This window comes from Pantherophis guttatus, chromosome 6, assembly GCF_059756535.1.
Source record: "Pantherophis guttatus breed Tessera chromosome 6, ASM5975653v1, whole genome shotgun sequence".
Classification (NCBI taxonomy): domain Eukaryota; kingdom Metazoa; phylum Chordata; class Lepidosauria; order Squamata; family Colubridae; genus Pantherophis; species Pantherophis guttatus.
In genome coordinates this window covers 104,011,939-104,032,461 of record NC_142068.1, presented here as the reverse complement: position 1 = coordinate 104,032,461, position 20,523 = coordinate 104,011,939, and the positions used below count along the sequence as shown (strand labels likewise).

The 20,523-nt window shown below is 46.7% G+C and overlaps 1 protein-coding gene across 1 annotated transcript; it reads left to right on the top strand.

Moving 5' to 3' along the window:
* Positions 1-754: 754 nt before the first annotated feature.
* On the top strand, positions 755-20,238 carry LOC148113221 (vomeronasal type-2 receptor 26-like). The gene is made up of 5 exons (XM_087872357.1): positions 755-972; positions 1,419-1,704; positions 12,803-13,591; positions 13,982-14,194; positions 20,088-20,238. Exons 1-5 carry the CDS (start codon positions 755-757, stop codon positions 20,220-20,222), a joined length of 1,641 nt encoding a protein of 546 aa, XP_087728483.1. The 3' UTR covers positions 20,223-20,238.
* Positions 20,239-20,523: the final 285 nt, after the last annotated feature.

The window sequence follows — 20,523 nt, the reverse complement described above, 5'->3', positions numbered from 1 at the left end:
CCCCCCCAAAGCGGTGTTCTTTTTTATACAAAGTCAGCTTATTGGCCCTCCAATCCGGGTCCTCATTTTACCTACCTTGAAAGGATGGAAGGCTGAGTCAACCTTGAGCCTGGTGAGATTTGAACTTCCAGTAATTGCAGACAGCTGGCAGCTAAGTGCTATTTAACAGCGCTTTAGTCCGCTGCTCCACAAGGCTCCTTGTTTGCTCCTGAATGTACAGGTAGTCCTTGACTTACAACCACAATTGAGCCCAAAATTTATGTTGCTAAGTGAGAAACTTGTTAAGTGAGTTTGGCCCCATTTTATGACTTTTCTTGTCACATTTGTTAACTGAATCACTGCAGTTGTTAAATTAGTAACCTGGTTGTTGGGTGAAACTGCTTTCCCCATTGGCTTTGCTTTTCCCAAGGTCACAAAAGGGGATCAAGTGACCCAGAACACTTTCATACATGTGAGTCAGTTGTCCAGCATCCAATATAAATCATGTGATCATGGAGATGCTGCAATGGTTGTGAGGGTGAAAAATGTTCATAAGTCACTTTTTCAGTGCCATTGTAACTTTGAACGGTCACTAAATGAACTGTTATAAATTGAGGACTACCTTTACTTTTTCTGCTTTCCAGGTGAAGCAGAGTGTTTCTCTGTTTATATCAGGAAAGTCACTGGCATTTCGATCTTCTGAAAGTGCTTTGAATTCTTCCAAATCTTGTTCATATTTAGAAATACAAAGGGGGTTAATAAAATCCTATAAATTATGGACCTCCTGCTTCTGCTTCTGATCCTGCTGGTGTCCCATCCAGTCTCTGGGAAGCTTAGGCTGAAATGCCCGCTGAGTTTGGACCACCAGGATGGAAAACAACCATGGAGCTATTACAGTCCAGGAGACCATCTCATTGGTATAGTCACCACTGCAAATGAAATATCCCATACAAAGTTGCCTTTCAACGTGGCACCTTTTATTCAGCCTCTTTCGTAAGTCATTCAGGGGGACGGAGCGTCATTCCCTCCATTTGCGCTTCTAATACTCTCCTTTTCTTCTTATTTCACTGACTTCTGTATTGCAGGACCTGCCTAATTGCCTGAATGATTTTGAATTCCATGGCTTCCCTCTTTTGTCTTATTTTGCAGAAGAGACTGAAATCCAAAGATGGGGCTGAAAAAACCTAAAAGATAATTTCCTCTCCACTCCTGAGTTCATTACTTGAATGCTGACTTTTGCTTAAAGTAGTGATTAAAACAATTGCATTTTCCTCAGCCCAGCCCATTTTCATAGTTGTGTAACTGATGCTTGGTTTTGGATCAATAAGAGTCCACTAAAGCTCAGTAGGCTTGTGGGGACGGAGAGGACCATTTTTTTAAAAAAGAAAGTATTTCTTGTTGGTGTTGAATATAATAACATGAACTTTTTTTTACAATAGGGATACTTATGGTTTTTCAGAAGCCCTAGCATTAATTTTCACCATTCAAGTGGTCAACAAGAATTCCCAGCTGCACAACCTCACACTTGGCTACAACATCCATGACAACCATTTGAGCCCTTTACGCACTTCAGATGCCTTGCTGGACATGCTCTCCACTGGAGAAGCCAATGTCCCCAACTACAGCTGTGGAAGGAAGGAGAACCTCCTGGCTCTTCTCGATGTAGCTAGAAGGGACAATTCCATCCAGATGTCAACCTTAACAGACACCTACAAAGTCCCACAGGTTTGTGTGAGTTTTTCTCCCTCTGGTAAAGTGAGTGGTGGTGGGTGGTGGGTGAGCAATAGATCCAACCGTATATTCTCTATGGAATTCAAGGTCTGCTTTTCTTTATATTAATTAACATATCAACTATTTTTTATTCTATTATGTTAGTATTCAACTTCATCATAAAAACCCTGAAAACCAATAAGGTCCCTGGAGAGGATTTTCTATTGGCTATTCAACTATTAAAATAAATATTGTATCTTTAGTTGTGGGGCACTCTATTGGTATGCTCATTTTTACATAGAAATAATACCTGCCATGTTAAGGTGTTCAAGGATCGCGCCCAGTAACTCCAACAAGCAGGTATTCATCAAAACAAGTAGTGTTTATTAACAAGGCATCTTATCATTACAGGTACAGATCTGGAACTGGAGCAGGACCGCATGGCTGACCCTTAAGTATCCCCTGGGTGTGGCTAAGGTAAGGAGGGGTTATTGGGTTAGGGTGGACCTTGGGGGTTGGCTTGCCCAGCCCCCCTGACTCTAGCTCTGGGTCAGAGGCAAGGCATTTATTCCTGACAAAACCCCCTCTAAATGCCTGGCCAAGGTGTTCTTGGATGGTGTGTACCTGAGATGTCGTTTTTGAGAGGACACCCAATTTTGATGTCAGATATGTGTGCTGTTTGTTTTGCAATGGTTTTGTTAGAATGTCCGCTGTCTGTTCTTCTGTGTCACAATGTATATCTCTTATGAATCCTATGCTTGCGAACTGTCTAACGTGTTTATACTTTATGTCAATATGCCTCGACCTCTGGCCAACTGCTTCAGCCTTTGATATTTCCACAGCGGCTTTATTGTCCTCGTGTATGGTAATTGGATAGTTGGGTTCGGCCCATATGTCCGTGAGCAGGTCATCAAACCAGACCAGGTTGTTGGCAGCTTTGGACAAACATATGTATTCGGCCTCTGTTGTGGATGTAGCTACCAGGTCCTGTTTGCCCGTGTACCAATGTACTGGGCTGTTGTTGAGGAATAATACGTAACCTGAAGTGCTCTTCCTGCTTTTCACGTCCCCAGCCCAGTCAACATCTGCGTAGCATGTGAGTGTGGGTCTTGTGGTGTTCTCGGGCTCTAGTGATAGGCAGGCATCGGCGCTATGTTTTAGGTATCTCAATACCCTTTTGATGGCTTCCCAGTGGTATACAGTGGGATTACCTACATGTCGAGATAGCAAGTTAACTGGCAGGGCAATGTCGGGCCTTGTCCAGTTCGCAATGTATAATAGGGAGCCTATGGTGGATCTGTATAATGTATTGTCTTTAAACACCTCAGCCTCATTGTACATGTCCTTTATGAAGTCTGGTTGCATTGGTGTTTCACACGCTTTGGCGTTCGTCATATTACATTTATGCAACAGTTCCAAGATTTTGTCTTTCTGCGATAGTTGGAAACCTTTTTCAGTCTTTGTAATTTGCACCCCCAAGTATTTATCTACCTTACCCAGTATTTTCAGTGAATAGTGTTTCCCCAGCTCACTGGCGAAGTCATTGCATTTGTCAGGCTGATCGCCGATGTACAGTATGTCATCCATGTATATCAGGACATATTTGAGGGAGTTGCCTGACTTCTTGGTGAAGAAGCAGTTGTCGGCCAAGGTGGCTGAGAAACCCATGGATTTCAGAGTCTTGGATAGGCATTCGTACCAGCGTTTCCCTGATTGTTTGAGCCCATACAAGCTTCTGTTCAGGACCCAGGTTTCCCCCTTCCTGGTGCTTTGGCTAGGTGGTGCTTTCACATATATCTCCTTATCAAGCTCAGCGTGCAGGTAAGCAGTTTGTACATCGAATTGGTGCACTTCTAGCCCAAGTAGTGATGCAATTACCAACGCACATTTTACGCTCTCAGCCCTGACTGTGGGGGAGTATGTTTCAGTGTAATCATCAGGGTATTTTTGAGTGAACCCTTGTGCCACCAGTCTAGCCTTGTAGAGAACTTTGTTTCCCTCTAGTGTTTTAACTTTGTAGACCCACCTGGTGACTATGGGCGTTTTGTCTGCTGGGACTTCAGAGGGGGTGTATACGTTTAGTTCCCTCAGACTGTTCATTTCCCTTTCCATGGCTTGTTCCCATTTTGCTCTTTCCCCATCTGGTAACTTCAGCACATCCTCATATGTGTTGGGAGTTAATTGGTTAGTGTGGAGGGATAACACGTAGTCCCCTAACCTTTTTGGCGCTTTGCCCCTGTTTGCCCTGATTGGCCTGGAAGGGGGTGTCTCAGTGTCATGCAGATACCTAGCTTCTCTCTCTGTGAGTGAGTCCACTTTGATGCATGGGTGGTTCTCCTTCCACTCCTTCACTAGTATTTCCTGTCTCTTGGGTTTGCCCTTTTCCTGCTCTGTGTCCTTTCCTGCGTTGTGCCTTATCTCCTTTTTATTTATTTATTTATTTTATTATTTAAATTTCTATACCGCCCTTCTCCAAAATAGGACTCAGGGCAGTGAACAGCCAAAGTAAAAAACAATACATACAAAATTTAAAAGCAATTTAAAATAATTAAATATTTTGGCCGTAAATTAAAACAACCCAATTTAAAATCAAATTAAAATTAACTCAAGCCAGCCCAGCTAGTTGAAATAGATGGGTTTTCAGGGCCCGACGAAAAATCCGGAGGTCTGTTATTGTACGTATCTCTGGGGGGAGGTTGTTCCAGAGGGTGGGCGCCGCCACAGAGAAGGCTCTCCCCCTGGGAGTCATCAGCCAACATTGTCTGGCGGACGGCACCCTGAGAAGGCCCACTCTGTGCGAGCGTACTGGCCGGTGGGAGGCTATTGGTGGCAGAAGGCGGTCTCGTAAGTACCCCGGCCCTAAGCCATGGAGCGCTTTAAAGGTGGTCACCAACACCTTGAAGTGCACCCAGAAGACCACCGGGAGCCAGTGCAGCTCGCGCAGGAGAGGTGTTACATGGGAGCGCCTTGTCGCCCCCATAATCCCCTGCGCGGCCGCGTTCTGGACCAGCTGGAGCCTCCAGGTGCACCCCAGGGGGAGCCCCATGTAGAGAGCGTTGTAGTAGTCCAGGCGGGAAGTGACGAGTGCCTGAGTGACTCTGCGTAGGGAGTCCCGATCTAGAAAGGGGCGTAACTGGTGTATCAGGCGGACCTGATAAAAAGCCCCCCTGGCCACGGCCGTCAAATGATCTTCTAACGACAGCCGTGCGTCCAGGAGGACGCCCAAGTTACGAGCCCTCTCCGTGGGGGCGAGTGATTCGCCCCCAATAGCCAGCGATGGCATCAGCTGGCTATATCGGGACACCGGAAGCCACAGCCACTCCGTCTTGGAGGGGTTGAGTCGGAGCCTGTTTCTCCCCATCCAGGCCCGCACGGCCTCCAGGCACTGGGACATCACTTCAAGGGCATCGTTGGGGTGGCCTGGGGTGGAGATGTACAGCTGGGTGTCATCAGTGTACTGATGGAACTCCACCCCGAAGCCACGGATGATCTCACCCAGCGGCTTTACATAAATGTTGAACAGAAGGGGCGAGAGGACCGACCCTTGTGGCACCCCACAAGCAAGGTGCCTCGGGGTCGACCACTGCCCCCCTGTCAACACAGATTGTGACCGGTCAGAGAGGTAGGAGGAGAACCACCGCAGAACGGTGCCCCCCACCCCCAACCCCGCCAACCGGTGCAACATGATACCATGGTTGATGGTATCAAAAGCCGCTGAGAGGTCTAACAGGACCAGGATAGAGGAGCAACCCCTATCCCGAGCCCTCCAGAGATCATCCACCAACGCGACCAATGCCGTTTCCGTGCTGTGCCCAGGCCGGAAGCTGGACTGGAGCGGGACTAGATAGACAGCTTCATCCAGGTACCGGGGAAGCTGTTGCGCCACCACACTCTCAACAACCTTCGCAACAAAGCGAAGGTTGGAGACTGGATGATAGTTAGCCAAAACAGCCGGATCCAGAGAGGGCTTCTTGAGGAGGGGCCTCACAACCGCTTCTGTCAAAGCGGCCGGCAGGACACCCTCACTCAAAGAAGCGTTAACAATCTTCTGGCGCCAGCCTCGTGTCACCTCCCGGGAAGCCAGTACCAACCAGGAGGGGCACGGGTCCAATAAACATGTGGTTGCGTTCAGCCGTCCCAGGACCCTGTCCATGTCCTCGGGAGCCACAGGATTGAACTCCCCCCAGGTAACACTCTCAAGACCTGCCTCAGTCATCCCGTCCGGACATACCCAGTCAGAGGACAGCCCTTCCCGAATATGAGCGATTTTGTCATACAGATACTGCACAAAGTCCTCAGCTCGGCCCTGCAAGGGGTCATCCCGCACTTCCAGATGGAGGAGGGAGCGGGTCACCCTAAACAGGGCGGCCGGGCGATTATCTGATGACGCAATAAGAGCGGCAAAATAGCTAGATTTTGCCGCTTTTATCGCCACTAGGTAGGTCTTAATATGAGACCTCACCAGTGTTTGGTCGGATTCGGAGCGGCTGGTCCTCCAACTTCTCTCCAGGTGTCTTTTCCGGCGCTTCATCTCCCTAAGCTCCTCGGAGAACCAAGGAGCTAGGTGAGTTCGGTGCCGGGTCAGAGGCCGCAAAGGCACGACACGGTCCAAGGCCCTGGCAGCTGCACTATCCCAGGCGGCCACCAGGTCTTCAGCCGAGTCATGAGCCAGAGTCTCAGGAAATGGCCCAAGCTCCATCTGGAACCTATCAGGGTTCATCAGGCGCCTGGGGTGGAACCACCTGGTCGGTCCCGCCTCCCTGCGGCGGGGTGCAGCAGTTAGAAAGTCCAGTGGAAGGAGCGAGTGGTCAGACCATGACAAGGGTTCGATGGCTATATCCCCTATATCAAGGCCACTCAACCACTGACCAGAGACAAAAACTAAGTCCAGAGTGTGTCCCCCTGTGTGAGTGGGGTCATGAATTAACTGAGTAAGGTCCATGGCCGTCATGGAAGCCATGAACTCTCGAGCCACCTCAGACGTTTCACCAATAGATGGCAGTTTGAAATCCCCCATAATAACAAGTCTGGGGGTGTCCACCGCCACATCGGCTATAACGTTAAGCAGCTCGGGCAGGGCCGTTGCCACGTGGCAGGGAGCCAGGTACGTGACCAACAAGCCCATCTGTACTCCACGACCCCACTTTACAAAGAGGGACTCACATCCAGCTATCTGTGGAACAGTGGTCTCCCTTGGATCCAGACCTTCCTTTATAATAACCGCCACCCCCCCGCCCCTGCCCTGAGCCCTCGGCTGATGAAATGCATGGAAGCCTGGTGGGCATATATCCACGAGGGGAACTCCCCCCTCCTGGCCCAACCAGGTCTCCGTAATGCCCGCTAGGTCCGCCTCCCCCTCCTGAATAAGATCGTGAATGAGGGGGGCTTTATTAACCACGGACCTGGCATTGCATAACATCAGCCAGAGGCTCTGGCCCTGAGAATCTGGACAGCCTGGGGAACGAGAAAAGCATTGGGGACCGGAGTGTGCAATCGCTCTAAGATAGCGAATGCGCATTCCCCGAACATGATGTGGTCCCCAGCTTCCGCCATATCTGCCCCTCCCACTCACTATGCTGATGGAACAACCCTCTTCAAATCGAACTCCAATCGAACTCCAACCCCCTCCTCCGGTTCTACGTCCCTAATGTCGCAGCCCTTCGCTAAGGCTGGTCTTGAACCCGGTGGATTTCCCCCAGAACCCACCCTAATCCCCCCCGAACCCCTTAAAATTTTTGTTAAAAACCCACTAAAAAACCCACTTAAAAAACCCCTCAAACTCTTCTTTTGGCCATCCCCTGGTCCGTCCTTGCTAAGGGACACCTCGTTGAGGTGTATCTTGGACCAGTTGGTATTTTTGTGGAAGACAGCTGTTCGTGATACCACAAACCTGTTGTTGCTGTCTATGAATCTGTATCCCTTCGTCCCTGGTTCGTACCCCATGAACCTCAACCTTCTGGATACTTTGTCTCCCTTGTGTCTCAATTGCTTGGGGATGTGCACATCTGCTGTGACCCCGAATATATGTAAGTGTGACACCTGTGGTTTCCTTTGGTACATCAACTCATATGGAGTTTTATTCAGTACGCTGGACCATAGCCTGTTCAAAGTGTAGTTCGAATAAATGAGTGCTTCTGACCAGAAATGCTGCCCTAAACCGGCATCCTCTAGTGCGCACCTCATCATGGTCTGCAGTGTTCCGTTTTTTTGTTCTGCAACGCCATTTTGAAAGGCGGAGAACGGAGAAGTCGTGTAATGGACTATCCCGTGTGCCCTCAGCCATCGCGAGAAGTCGCTTGACAAAAATTCAGACCCCCGGTCTGTCATTATTTGTCTGATCTTGGTGTTATGTTGTGTTTCCACCCTTGCATAGAATTCCTTAAATTTTTGGAATACCTCGTTTTTGTGCTTTAGAGTGTACACAAAGCCATAGCGGCTGAAATCATCCACTATGGTCAGAAAGAACCTCTTCCTGTATTTGATGGAGGGCCTTAGTGGCCCCACTAGGTCCATATGTATGAGTTGGAAGATTGAATTGGTTGTGCGTACTGACTTTTGGGCCTGGGTTTGGTTCTTAATTTGGAGCTTTTACAAATAGAACACTCGAGATAGTTCTCACAATTCTTTATTTTTACACCTTCGGAGCATTCCATCATTTTCTGCACCATAGGGAAGCTAATGTGCCCTAATCTTCTGTGTAGTAGGTGTGCACAGTTGTCATGCATTAGCTTCCCTATCGCTGGATTTTCCTTCCTGGGTACCCCCTGCTCACTTGAGTCACTAGTGGTGTGTGTGTGGCTAACCCCCTCTACTTCCTCACTTGTGTTGTCTGGATTGTCGTGTTTTACCTTCCGGTGGTTGTTTACCTTGGGTTGCGTGTCTCTGACTGGGTGGAAGAATGGCAGGTCCCCACTGATCACTGTTTTCCCTATGCTTTTGTCCCCTCTAGTTACATGTGCCTTTCCTTCTTTGAATGTCACCTCAACGTTGTTGTCCTTGCTCAGTTTTAGTGTGGCAAGGATATTATATGTGGCAAGGATATTTGGCACTAACAGCACCCCCTGTATTACCCCTACCCCTGGCATGTATGCGTTACCTTTCCCTGTCACTTGCACATTGTTCTGGTTAGCCACTTTTATTATAAAGTTTTCTTCTGTAAATGAGGTTAGTAAGTTACGGTCATATGTGGTGTGGTTTGTGGCTCCTGAGTCCAGTAGCCATGTGCCTTCCTTCCTGTCCTGACCTTTGTGTTGCTCTTGATCTCCCAGTCCCTACAGTGACCCATTCTGGCTCTCCCTGGAGCTATCCCTGTGATTTCTTCTGTCCCTGGGGCTAGGAGAGTCTCTGCGCCTGTGTCTGTCCTCTGGCGAGCGTCTGTCACTGTATCTTGCCCTTTGTTCTGATCTGTCCCTTCAGTGTGACCTGTCCCTGTCCCCTGTGTTTCTAGGGCAGTCCCTTTTATAATGGTTTTTTGACCCACATATGTAGCACTCTGTGTTACTGTGGCTCCTACCCTGTGGCTCAGTCCTTCTGCTGGGTCTCTGCTCCCTGCGGCTTAGTGAGCAGTCTTTCCTGATGCTGTCTTCAGCTATGAGTTTGCTTGTTAGTAATTCCAGTGTGAGTTTCCCTGACCCTAGGTTGTCTATCTGTGTGATGAAGGTGTCCCAGCTGGAGTCCAGGGAATTCACAATAATGCTTATCATGGTCCTCTCACTTATGACCTCCCCCCTTTGGGTCAGCTGGGCCCTGGTGCCATTTAGGGACAATAAATGCTCGCTCATTGGGGTCCCTGCTTTGAGTTTGGTGGCATAGAACTCTCTGGATAGTCTAGTGGTGCTTGCTACGCTTTGACAGTAGAATAGTTTGTGCATTCTCTGTATTACCTCTAGAGCAGTCAAGTGGTGGCTAATGCTAGGGTAAATGCTGGGGGTAATGCTGGCAATAACAATGTAATATGCTTTATGGTGAGTGCAATCTAATTCAAAAGTCCAGGGTTTTTCTGGGGGATCAGTGACTAGGGATAATAGGTCTCCCTTCAGCAGGGTGACTTGGAGCTGCTGGTTCCAGTCCAGGAAATTCTCTCCATCTAGTCTTAGTTTGGGAAAGTCACTTGGCAAAGTCCCTGAATTGTAAGTTAAATTACTTACATTGTGTCGCTGTCCATGGTTCCTCACGTAAGGATACTCGCAATAAGACAGGGGGACAACTGTGGCAAGTCTGAACTGACTTGCTTCTATGTGCTTGCGTCGGTATAGCTCTATGTCTCGTTCCGTTTCTCTTGCAGGGAGGCATTGCGCATGTGTGAAGTTCATTCCTGTCCAGCCGCCGTGGAGTGAGGAGCTCGTCCCTGCAGCTCCCGGGTGAAGGCCCCAATCTTCCGGATGGGCCTTCGGTTCTTCCTTGGTCGGCCTCGCTTGGTCGAAATCATTGCGGATCGCCGTCTGGAGCCTCGGGAAGCGGTGAGGATCGCCAGAGAAGGTCGGAAGTCCCGCTGGGGCTGCGAATGGTCCCGGATGGCCCGGCCTCGCGTGGGTGTTGCCTCCGGGTGTCGGGCCGAGTCCCCTGCCCGCCGATGGACGTCCCCTGCCTGCAGATGGGCCCGCGGGTCCTGGACCTGGTCCCGGTCGTCGGTCCGGTGAGTGGTCCCATCACCCTCGGTGCCCCATTCCTATGGGTGGGCTCCCTGGGAGTCCTGGGTAGTGCTGGGTCTGCACGGTGGCGATCTGCTCCCCTGGATGGGCACCAGTGCTGGCCCTCCTTGCGTTAGGGTCCCCTTTGCGTTTTGGCCTGGCACCGGGGTGTGTGTCCGGTAACTTCATTTTGTCCCCTAGGGCCGCGGTGATTAGTTCGATTGCTTTGTTGACCTCGGGCTCGGTAGGCGGGCCCGTAGGTTTAGGCTTTGGGCTTTCTTGTTTGTTGTGGTAGTTTTGGGTGGCTACTTTGGAGTAGGCCCCGATTCCTGCCATGAGATTTAAATCTCAGGAATCTATTGGTTGTTGGTCAGCCATCTTTGGTGATGTCACCTCCCAAGATGGCCGCCGCAAAAAGGGCGCAAATTCTTCTTTGGCCTTTTCGGTGGGTTTCTGGTGGGGGCAGTCCTTTCTTACCGCGTCTTCGTCGCTGTAGTCGGACTTGTCTTCATCTTCCTCACTCGCTGCTTCGCAGCCTTTGACCAGGCTCCGGAGTTCCGCGATGAGGTTGGTGTTGCTTTGTGACGAGTCTATCAGCTTCAGGAGTTTTCCTTTTAGGTCGTGCCTTTCTCCTGTCGGGTTCTCATGTTCCTTCCACCCCTCATCGCATCTGGTCGGGGTGCACGGGTGGTGGAGTAGGCCGCTCATTTCGGGTGCCTCTCCTTGCATGTCTTCAGGTTGGGCAGGCCGTTCTGCCATCTTCTTGGTGAATGCCCTGGTATTCACCCTGTCTGTCGTGGTCCTTTGCATGTTCTGGAGCTGTTAAATTGGGCTGTTAAACCATCCTCTGCTACCATATTGTTAAGGTGTTCAAGGATCGCGCCCAATAACTCCAACAAGCAGGTATTCATCAAAACAAGTAGTGTTTATTAACAAGGCATCTTATCATTACAGGTACAGATCTGGAACTGGAGCAGGACCGCATGGCTGACCCTTAAGTATCCCCTGGGCGTGGCTAAGGTAAGGAGGGGTTATTGGGTTAGGGTGGACCTTGGGGGTTGGCTTGCCCAGCCCCCCTGACTCTAGCTCTGGGTCAGAGGCAAGGCATTTATTCCTGACATGCCATATCTTGTTAGATTCGTGTTGACAATTGTAGCATCTAAAGGTAAAGGTTCCCCTCGCACATGCATGCTAGTCATTCCCGACTCTAGGGGGCGGTGCTCATCTCCGTTTCAAAGCCGAAGAGCCAGCGCTGTACCAAGACATCTCCATGGTCATGTGGCTGGCATGACTAAATGCCAAAGGTGCACGGAATGCTGTTCCCTTCCCACCAAAGGTGGGCCCTATTTTTCTACTGGCATTTTTTACATGCTTTTGAACTGTTAGGTTGGCAGAAGCTGGGAGAAGTAACGGGAGCTCACCCCGTTACGTGGCATTAGGGATTTGAACCTCTGAACTGCTGACCTTTCAATCGACAAGCTCAGCGTCTTAACCACTGAGCCACCATGTCCCTCTGAATTGTAGCATATATATCTATATCTATATCTATATCTATATCTATATCTATATCTATATCTATATCTATATCTATACCTATACCTATACCTATACCTATACCTATACCTATCTATCTATCTATCTATCTATCTATCTATGTATCTATTTATCTATCTATATTTAAAAAGAGGGGGAAAGGACTCTAGCAATTACAGGGCAGTTATTTAATAGATACTGTGGCTAAAATAAATGCCATGTTCCTCTTAAGTAAAGTTGAGATTGGATAGAAGAAAAGTGCATTCCTTGCAAAGAACAAGAACGTTTTAGGTACAGATAAAAGTTTTTTATATTTGTAATAATTTTTATCGAAGCAGAGAAATATATGGTCATCCTTAATAAGATTGGAAATATTGAAATAGATGAGCCACTACAAACAGACCTTCCAAATTGAAATGCAGAAATGCCAACACATCTTAGGGTGGTATTTACTTGAGCAAGATTTCAGTAGCTGGACAGGGTGGTTAAATACGAAAGACCTAACCAAATCTCTTGTATGGAATGTATTTTAATTTGTAGAGATCTAAGATTGCCTATCAGAAGAATTAGCTATTGGGATCCATTTATTAAATAACGTATTTCCCATGCAATCAAAATTCAAAACTGGCATATAATATGGCCCTTTATTTAAGCAAAACAAATTCAGTTGAAATCTGGATATGTGCGTCTGATTGTGATAAATTGTAGAGATAATACAGAAATGATTTTCATTCTTTATTCTTATTCTTTTTAATGTAATTTTTCTTGCATTCTGGATTCATACACACTTACTAATGTTCTATATTATGCACCTTGATATGGCTTAAAGGCTAATCAACACTAAATTATTCTAATAAGTTCATGAGGACCAGGTTGGATTTATTACAACTTAATATTTTGGACTTGATCTGACCTCAAACATAATGCAGCATTCTTTCTTGCTCTTTCAGATCAGTGCTAAAATTGCTTCAGAGGCTCTGAGTGATAAAAGTCATTTTCCCTTTTTCTACTGGATGCTCCCCAAAGAAGGGATCCAGAATCCAGCAATTATCAAACTGCTTCTCCATTTCAGATGGACCCTGATTGGCCTCTTCGCTTCAGACACAGAGAAGGGAGCAAATTTCATGAGGACTTTGACTCCTACTCTTGTTAGGAATGGAATTTGTGTTGTTATATCACAACAATTCTTAACAACTGGACATACAGCACCTCTCAGGGATGCCCTCTCTAAGTGGAGGCAAGTCAATGTCTTTGTTCACTTCGTGGAATACGTTAACCTTATAGACAGAATTCTTCCTTTCCATTTAACACTTGAAAATTTGCCAGGACCCATTGAAAGGAAAATTTGGATCATGTCATTCATTGCAATATTTACAATGGTAAGGCACAGACTTGACAAATATATCCATAGTATTTGGTTTTTTGATATTCAGGAAAAAGAAAGGCCAATGGATGCTGCCTTTGAACCCTATTTCTTTGTGGAAGAAAAGTTTCAAGATCTTTATTTTCACTGTTCTCTTTCAAAGAACATCTTTTCTGTCAAAGGCCGCAGAAGATGCACCCAGAAAGCCCCACTGGGGACCCAATGGAAATGGGACAGGATCCGGATTAGAAATAAACACCATAAATACAATATCATGAAGACCCTGGCCCAGGCCTTGAAGGCTGCCTATTCCTCCAGATTGAAAAGGAAGGGGGTCAAAGAGAAGCTGGGGGCTCCAAGGCTGCAACCATGGCAGGTAAGCTGTGCTGACAAAGATCCATCAAACTTGGTTGCTTTTCAGAAGGCACCCAAAGGAGATGGAGAGGAACCATCTGAACAACTTTGTGGTTCAAAAGGACAAAGTTTTAGCCAATTTAATCATTCATGGCCTAATATTCCAAAGTATGGACATCATGACAGATATATTTTAATATTAATTTTATAAAGATTATGTGCTCATTCGTCTCACAACCTGCTCTAAATTTGACTTTGTTTTTCACTCCTGAAAATAGTGGTAACTCTTGTTCGCCCAAATAAGAATTCTTGGAAGTTAGAAAATGTAGACGAAAGATTCAAATGTGAAAAGACCACGTGGGGTAAGAAACTAAATTTTCTGCTTTTAAATTTCTGGATGTTTCCATTTTAGTTCCATTCCTTTCTGAAGAAGAATGAGTTTTGCAATCTTTCCTTCTATAAACTGTACCCGGATCAAAATGGAGACTTAGCAGCAGATCTGATCATTTGGAGCTGGGTGATTCTCCCCAAGGAGGATCCCATCCGACAGCAAATGGGGAGCTTTGAAAATCAGAGACTGATGACCAACCAAGATGCTCTTTTGCAGCTAAAGTTGCTCAACAAGGTGGGTGGAATATTGGTGTCTTTTCTCTCTTTTCCAAAGCCTCAGGAACTGTTTCCAGTGGGCTAAAAACCTAATCACCATGGTGGACGACCTTCACTGAGAACTGACAGTGAAGAATGAGAGTTTCCTTAGACTGCTTTGGAGGCTTCAGCAATATTGAAGAAAGCATCCTTCAGATGTTATTATAACATCTGGTTATAAGGTGCTATGTTCTAAGCTGATTCAGCCATGTCGAACATGGGATCAATGCCAGTTTGGTTGTTAACAAAGCTCCCCTCATTTGTGATCTTATCTTGGAGGGGGGTGCAGACCTGGCAGGTATTACGGAGACCTAGTTGGGCCAGGAGGGGGAGGGTCCCCCTCATTGAAATGTGTCCACCAGGTTTCCATGCATTTCATCAGCCAAGGGCTCAGAGGAGGGGTGGGGGAGTGGTGGCGATTATTAGGGAAAGTCTTTGTCCGAGGGAGACCACTGTTCCTCAGATAGCCGGATGTGAGTCCTTTTTTCTGAAGTGGGGCCGTGGGGTGCAGATGGGTTTGCTGACTACGTACCTGGCTCCCTGCCACGTGGCGGCAACCCTGCCCGAGCTGCTCGACATTATTGCCGGGGTGGTGGTTGATACCCCCAGACTCGTTGTCATGGGGGATTTCAACCTACCATCCACCGGTGAGGCGTCAGAGGTGGCTCGGGAGTTCATGGCTTCCATGGCAGCCATGGACCTGACCCAATTAGTTCAAGGCCCCATTCACATAGGGGGACACATTCTGGACTTGATTTTTGTCTCTGGACAGTGGTTGAATGATCTTGGTAGAGGGGACCTAGACATTAAACCCTTGTCATGGACAGATCATTCGCTCCTTCACTTGGACTTTCCAGCCGCTTCCCCCGCTGCAGGGAGACGGAACCGACCAGATGGTTCCGTCCCAGGCGCCTGATGGATCCCGAAAGGTTCCTGATGGAGCTTGGGCCGTTTCCTGAGACCATGGCACATGACCTGACCGAAGATCTGGTGGCCGCCTGGGAGAGTGCGGTCGCTGGAGCTTTGGACCACGTCGTGCCTTTGCGGCCTCTGACCCGATGCCAATCTCAATTGGCTCCTTGGTTCTCCAAGGAGCTGAGAGAGATAAAGCATCAGAAAAGACGCCTAGAGAGCATCTGGAGGACTAGTCAATCTGATTCTGACCGGACACTGGTGAGGTCTTATATCAAGACCTACCTAGTGGCGATAAAAGCAGCGAAATCTAACCATTTTTCCACTCTTATCGCATCTGCAGAGAACTGCCCAACCACTCTGTTTAGGGTGACCCACTCCCTTCTTCGGGGGGGAGGTGCGGGAAGATCCCTTGCAGGGTCGAACTGAGGATTTTGTGCAATTCCTGCATGATAAAGTCGCTCAGATTCAGGAAGGCTTGGACTCCGACTGGGTGAATCCAGGGGAGGAGACAAGAGTAGGTCTTGAGAATATTATCTGGGAGGAGTTTGATCCTGTGGCTCCCGAGGATGTGGACAAGGTTCTGGGTAAGATTAGTGCCGCCACATGTTTATTGGACCCGTGTCCCTCCTGGTTGGTACTGGCCTCCCAGGAGGTTACATTAGGGCGGCTCCAGGGGATTATAAGTGCTTCTTTGAGTGAGGGTGCCTTTCCCACCACCTTGAAAGAAGCGGTGGTGAGGCCCCTCCTCAAGAAGCCTTCCCTGGACCCGGCTGAATTAGCTAACTACCATCCGGTCTCCAACCTTCGTTTTGTGGCGAAGGTTGTTGAGAGTGTGGTGGCACGACAGCTTCCCCGACACCTGGATGAAGCTATCTATCTGGACCCATACCAGTCGGGCTTCAGGCAGGGGTACAGCACAGAAACGGCATTGGTCACATTGGTGGATGATCTCTGGAGGGCTCGGGACAGGGGTTGCTCTTCTGTCCTGGTCCTATTAGATCTCTCAGCGGCTTTTGATACCATCGACCATGGTATCACGCTGCAGTGGTTGAGGGGGTTAGGAATAGGGGGCACCGTTTTGTGGTTGTTCTCCTCCTTCCTCTCCAACCATTTGCAGTTGGTGTTGGCAGGGGGGCAGAGGTCGACCTTGAGGTGCCTCACATGGGGAGTGCCACAAGGGTCGGTCCTCTCGCCCCTTCTGTTCAACATTTATGTGTGAAGCCGCTGGGTGAGATCATCCATCATTTTGGGATGAGAGTCCATCAGTACGCTGATGACACTCAGCTGTACATCTCCACTCCAGACCACCCCAATGATGCCCTTGATGTCATGTCTCACTGCCTGGAGGCCGTGCGGGTCTGGATGGGGAGAAATAGGCTCAGACTCAACCCTTCCAAGACCAAGTGGCTGTGGCTTCCGGTGTCCCAATATAGTCAGCTGGTGCCATCGCTGACTATTGGGGGTGAGTCTTTGCCCCCCACAGAGAGGGCTTGCAATCTGGGTGTCCTCCTGGATGCACGGCTGTCTTTAGAAGAGCATATGATGGCCGTGGCCAGGGGGCCTTTCTATCAGGTTCGCCTGATTCGCCAGTTGCAGCCCTTTTTGGACCGGGATGCCTTGCGCACGGTCACTCATGCCCGTGTCACCTCCTGGCTGGACTACTGTAATGCTCTCTACATGAGGCTTCCCTTGAAGAGCACTCGGAGGCTCCAACTGGTCCAGAATGCGGCCGTGCAGGTGGTTATGGGCGCAACTCGTTGCGCCCACGTGACACCTCTCCTGCGTGAGCTGCACTGGCTCCCAGTGGTCTTCCGGGTGCGATTCAAGGTGCTGGTCACCACCTTTAAAGCGCTCCATGGCATAGGACCCAGGTACCTCCGAGACCAACTTCTGCCACCAATAGCCTGCCACCGGCCAGTCCGCTCCCACAGAGAGGGTCTCCTCAGGGTGCCATCGGCCAAGTTATGTCGACTGGTGACACCCAGGGGGAGGGCCTTCTCTGTGGGAGCCCCAGCCCTGTGGAATGAACTGCCCCCAGAAATACGTAAGATCTCCAACCTCCATGTATTTCCCTGTGCCCTCAAGACCCTGCTGTTCCGCCAGGCTGGGCTATCTTTTCCCCCTTCTCGCCTTCACTCCTACTCCTGTCCCCTTCCCTTCCCTTCCTCCTCTCCTTTCTTCCATTCCTCTCCCTCCCTCTCCTCTTCCTACCCCCTCCTCCTCTCTCCTTTCTAACTTCTTTGCTGTGAAATATTTTCCTCCTTTAGTATCTGAGCAACTCCTATATTCTAGAATACACTTTCTTCTGCTAAAACATTTCTCTATTCATCACTTTCCCCCCCTCCCTTATCCCCCCCTCCCCACCCCACCCCTGACTTCCCAGAGCAAAAACAGGGTATAGCATCTAACAAACATATGCTAAAATAAACTAACAAATTATAAAGTTCAAAGCTCCCACATGTTCTTTAACTCCCTTTGCTCCAATTCAACAACCTCCCTTTTATAAATTCTCAATACCAATTAAATTAAATTCATTCTTATAGTCTAATGTTAAGCATTTTTAAAAATCTCTTAATACCTTTAAAACACTTATTTACCAAATATAAATTTCAGAATCTATAGGAGGGTATTTTTCAATTAACCGTCTTAATATCTCTAACTTTTTTAAAAGAACAACCCTTAACTATCCAAAACTAATTATCAGTTTACAATAAAATTCTGAGTTTAACATTAATCCTCTTCGCTTCAAAGGGTTAAACATCCTAAAAGCTTATACAATTTATCTCATATATCTTGTAGAATAATATAACCTTATGTTAAACATTTTAAAAATCTTTTAATACCATTAAAACACATATTTGCCCAAAATCCACAGGAGAATATCTTTCTTAATCTTCTGTTCTTCACTTCTTTTTGTATTTTTTCCAATCCTTTTTTTTTTATAAATTCTTTCAACAATCCCCCCTGTTTTATTTTGGAAACTTTTAAAATAGTGATTTGAGATTGATGTTTCTGAAATACTCGCTCTCTTCTTGAAGTCAGATTTTCTAACTTAAAATCATCATCTCGTCTCTTCTGGTTTGTATAATCATTCAATCCATTTCTTTGTCCATATAGCCAAACCAGGCCGGGCTATCAATGTAATGATTTTAAATTGGGTGTTTAATTTTTTTTGGAGTTTTAAATCTGAGCCGAAATTATTTAATAATTTTAATAATTTTTAATTGATGTCTGTCTTTGTGCTTTTAATAGGCTGTACACTGCCCTGAGTCCTTCGGGAGAAGGGCGGTATAGAAATAAATTTATTTATTTGTTTATTTGTTTATTTGTTTATTTGTTTATTTGTTTATTTGTTTATTTGTTTATTTGTTTATTTGTTTATTTGTTTATTTGTTTATTTGTTTATTTGTTTATTTGTTTATTTGTTTATTTGTTTATTTGTTTATGATGATTCTTTAGGACAGAACAGTAGAATAACACCATTGGAAGGGAGGGACCGTGGAGGTCTTCTAGTCCAACACCTCAATCAAGCAGGAGAAATGCTACTTGGATTTGGCTGTTGACTTTTAAGAGGCTCTTCATCTAAAAACCCCTGGAACGGCATTATTGATCTTGAGTGCGAATTCCCTTAAGTCTCTCTGAGTGAAAAGGAGGTTCCAAATTTAACTAAGCTAAATTTAACTAAACCAAATTTAACTAACCATAAGCAAAAAGATCTTCTCAAAGGACCGTGGACAGAGAGTTTTTGTGCTCAAATGTGGATTTGTCTTGGCATGCCTGTTGCTAATTCTAGTTCTTCAGCAGAAGAGACCTTGCCTTAGATAACTAGATGGGCTTTAGAAATATCCATTTCTGACTCAGGGCACATCCTCATATTCCACATGCTGCAGCAAAAGATGCCTGACTTAAGCTTGATTTAGAGTTGTCTGCAACTGTGCATAGGCATTGACACATACCTACACTGTGGAGGGGTTGATGGGTAAGCATAAATTGCAGATGGTTGCAGATGGGCCAATGTGCACAGCTTCCAAATTTCAACTATATGTTGTGTGGAGATGTGTGTCCTGCATGCTGATTGGTTGATCTGACTTCCTGTTGGGAAGTCTTCTACATTTTCGGTGCTTTTGTTTGAACTCTCTCTAGTCAGAATGTCAGCCTTCTCAGTCTACAAACCCAAGAGCTATGCAACCGTCTCTGGACGAGAGACACATATGTTTCCTGATGTGTAGTAATGCAGAAGTGTAACCCTAACCTGAGCCTTTTGAGAGACCCGGTCTCATGACCTCACCTTTATCTCCTCTCACTAAAGTTTTAGAAACTACGCAGTCTGTTTTAGTCATAGTTTCCTAGCATGAAGAAATAAATATACAAATCAACAAAGAATATCTCCTTTAAAGTCAACAGCCCTCATTTGTAAAGAAATTTTTCCTCTATATTTTAACTGAGAGACCACAATGGCCTCTTTCAAAGAAGCTCTGCAGCTTTTCAATCTTTTATGTACGCCAGAAGAAATCTTTGCAGATCCTACTGATTAGAGATTTCTTTCTTAATCACAGTTTTTCCTCTATTTTCCTAAGTCTGATACACTAAAAATTTAATAAATATATCATTAGTCTACATTTAATACATTCTAAAATTTAATATGAATAGATCATCATACTTTAAAATCAAGACTAAATGAAGAATGGAGGAATGCATGTTAAAAGGACCACGAGGAGAAACCAGCTGTCTGTCACTTAATCTTTTTTCAATTTCATCCCTCCAGACTTTATTAAACAAAAGGCAGGAACTAAATGAAAAATCTGCCAATAATTGTATCTTCTACAATCATTTGGAACTTTTATATCTACCTCAGTGAAGACCAGAGGCTACCTGGCTAATGTCCATTTCTACCTCCACTTTCCATGGACGGAGAGTCCTAACACATTTTCTTTGGCATTCCTTGTTTTTCTGCTCAGTCCCTGCCTCAGTCCAAATGTGTGGAAAGTTGTCGTCCTGGATTTGTCAAGAGGGCTCGAGAAGGAGAGCCAGTTTGCTGCTATGACTGCCTTCCTTGTCCGGAGGGGACCATCTCCACTCAGGAAGGTGGGTGACACTGGAGGAAATGGTAGGCTTTGCATAAATGGTTTTATCCAGAGCATTTTCACGAATGTACATGTTGAAAAACAAATTGAAGTTTGTTTTCTTGTTTATTTTCAAAATTCCCCGTTTCTTATCTAAAGGGTAGAATAACCCAAAGATCTTGAAGGAGAGGCTAGGAAGAGATGGGAAGTTAAGGAAGATTTTGCAAGGTTCAGCATTGCCAGGAAAAATACTTCTTCTGCTAGTTAGTTTGGAAGTGTCCTTCCATCTTTATCTTTCTAGGAGCATCTCAATTCTTTAAAACGTTGGTTG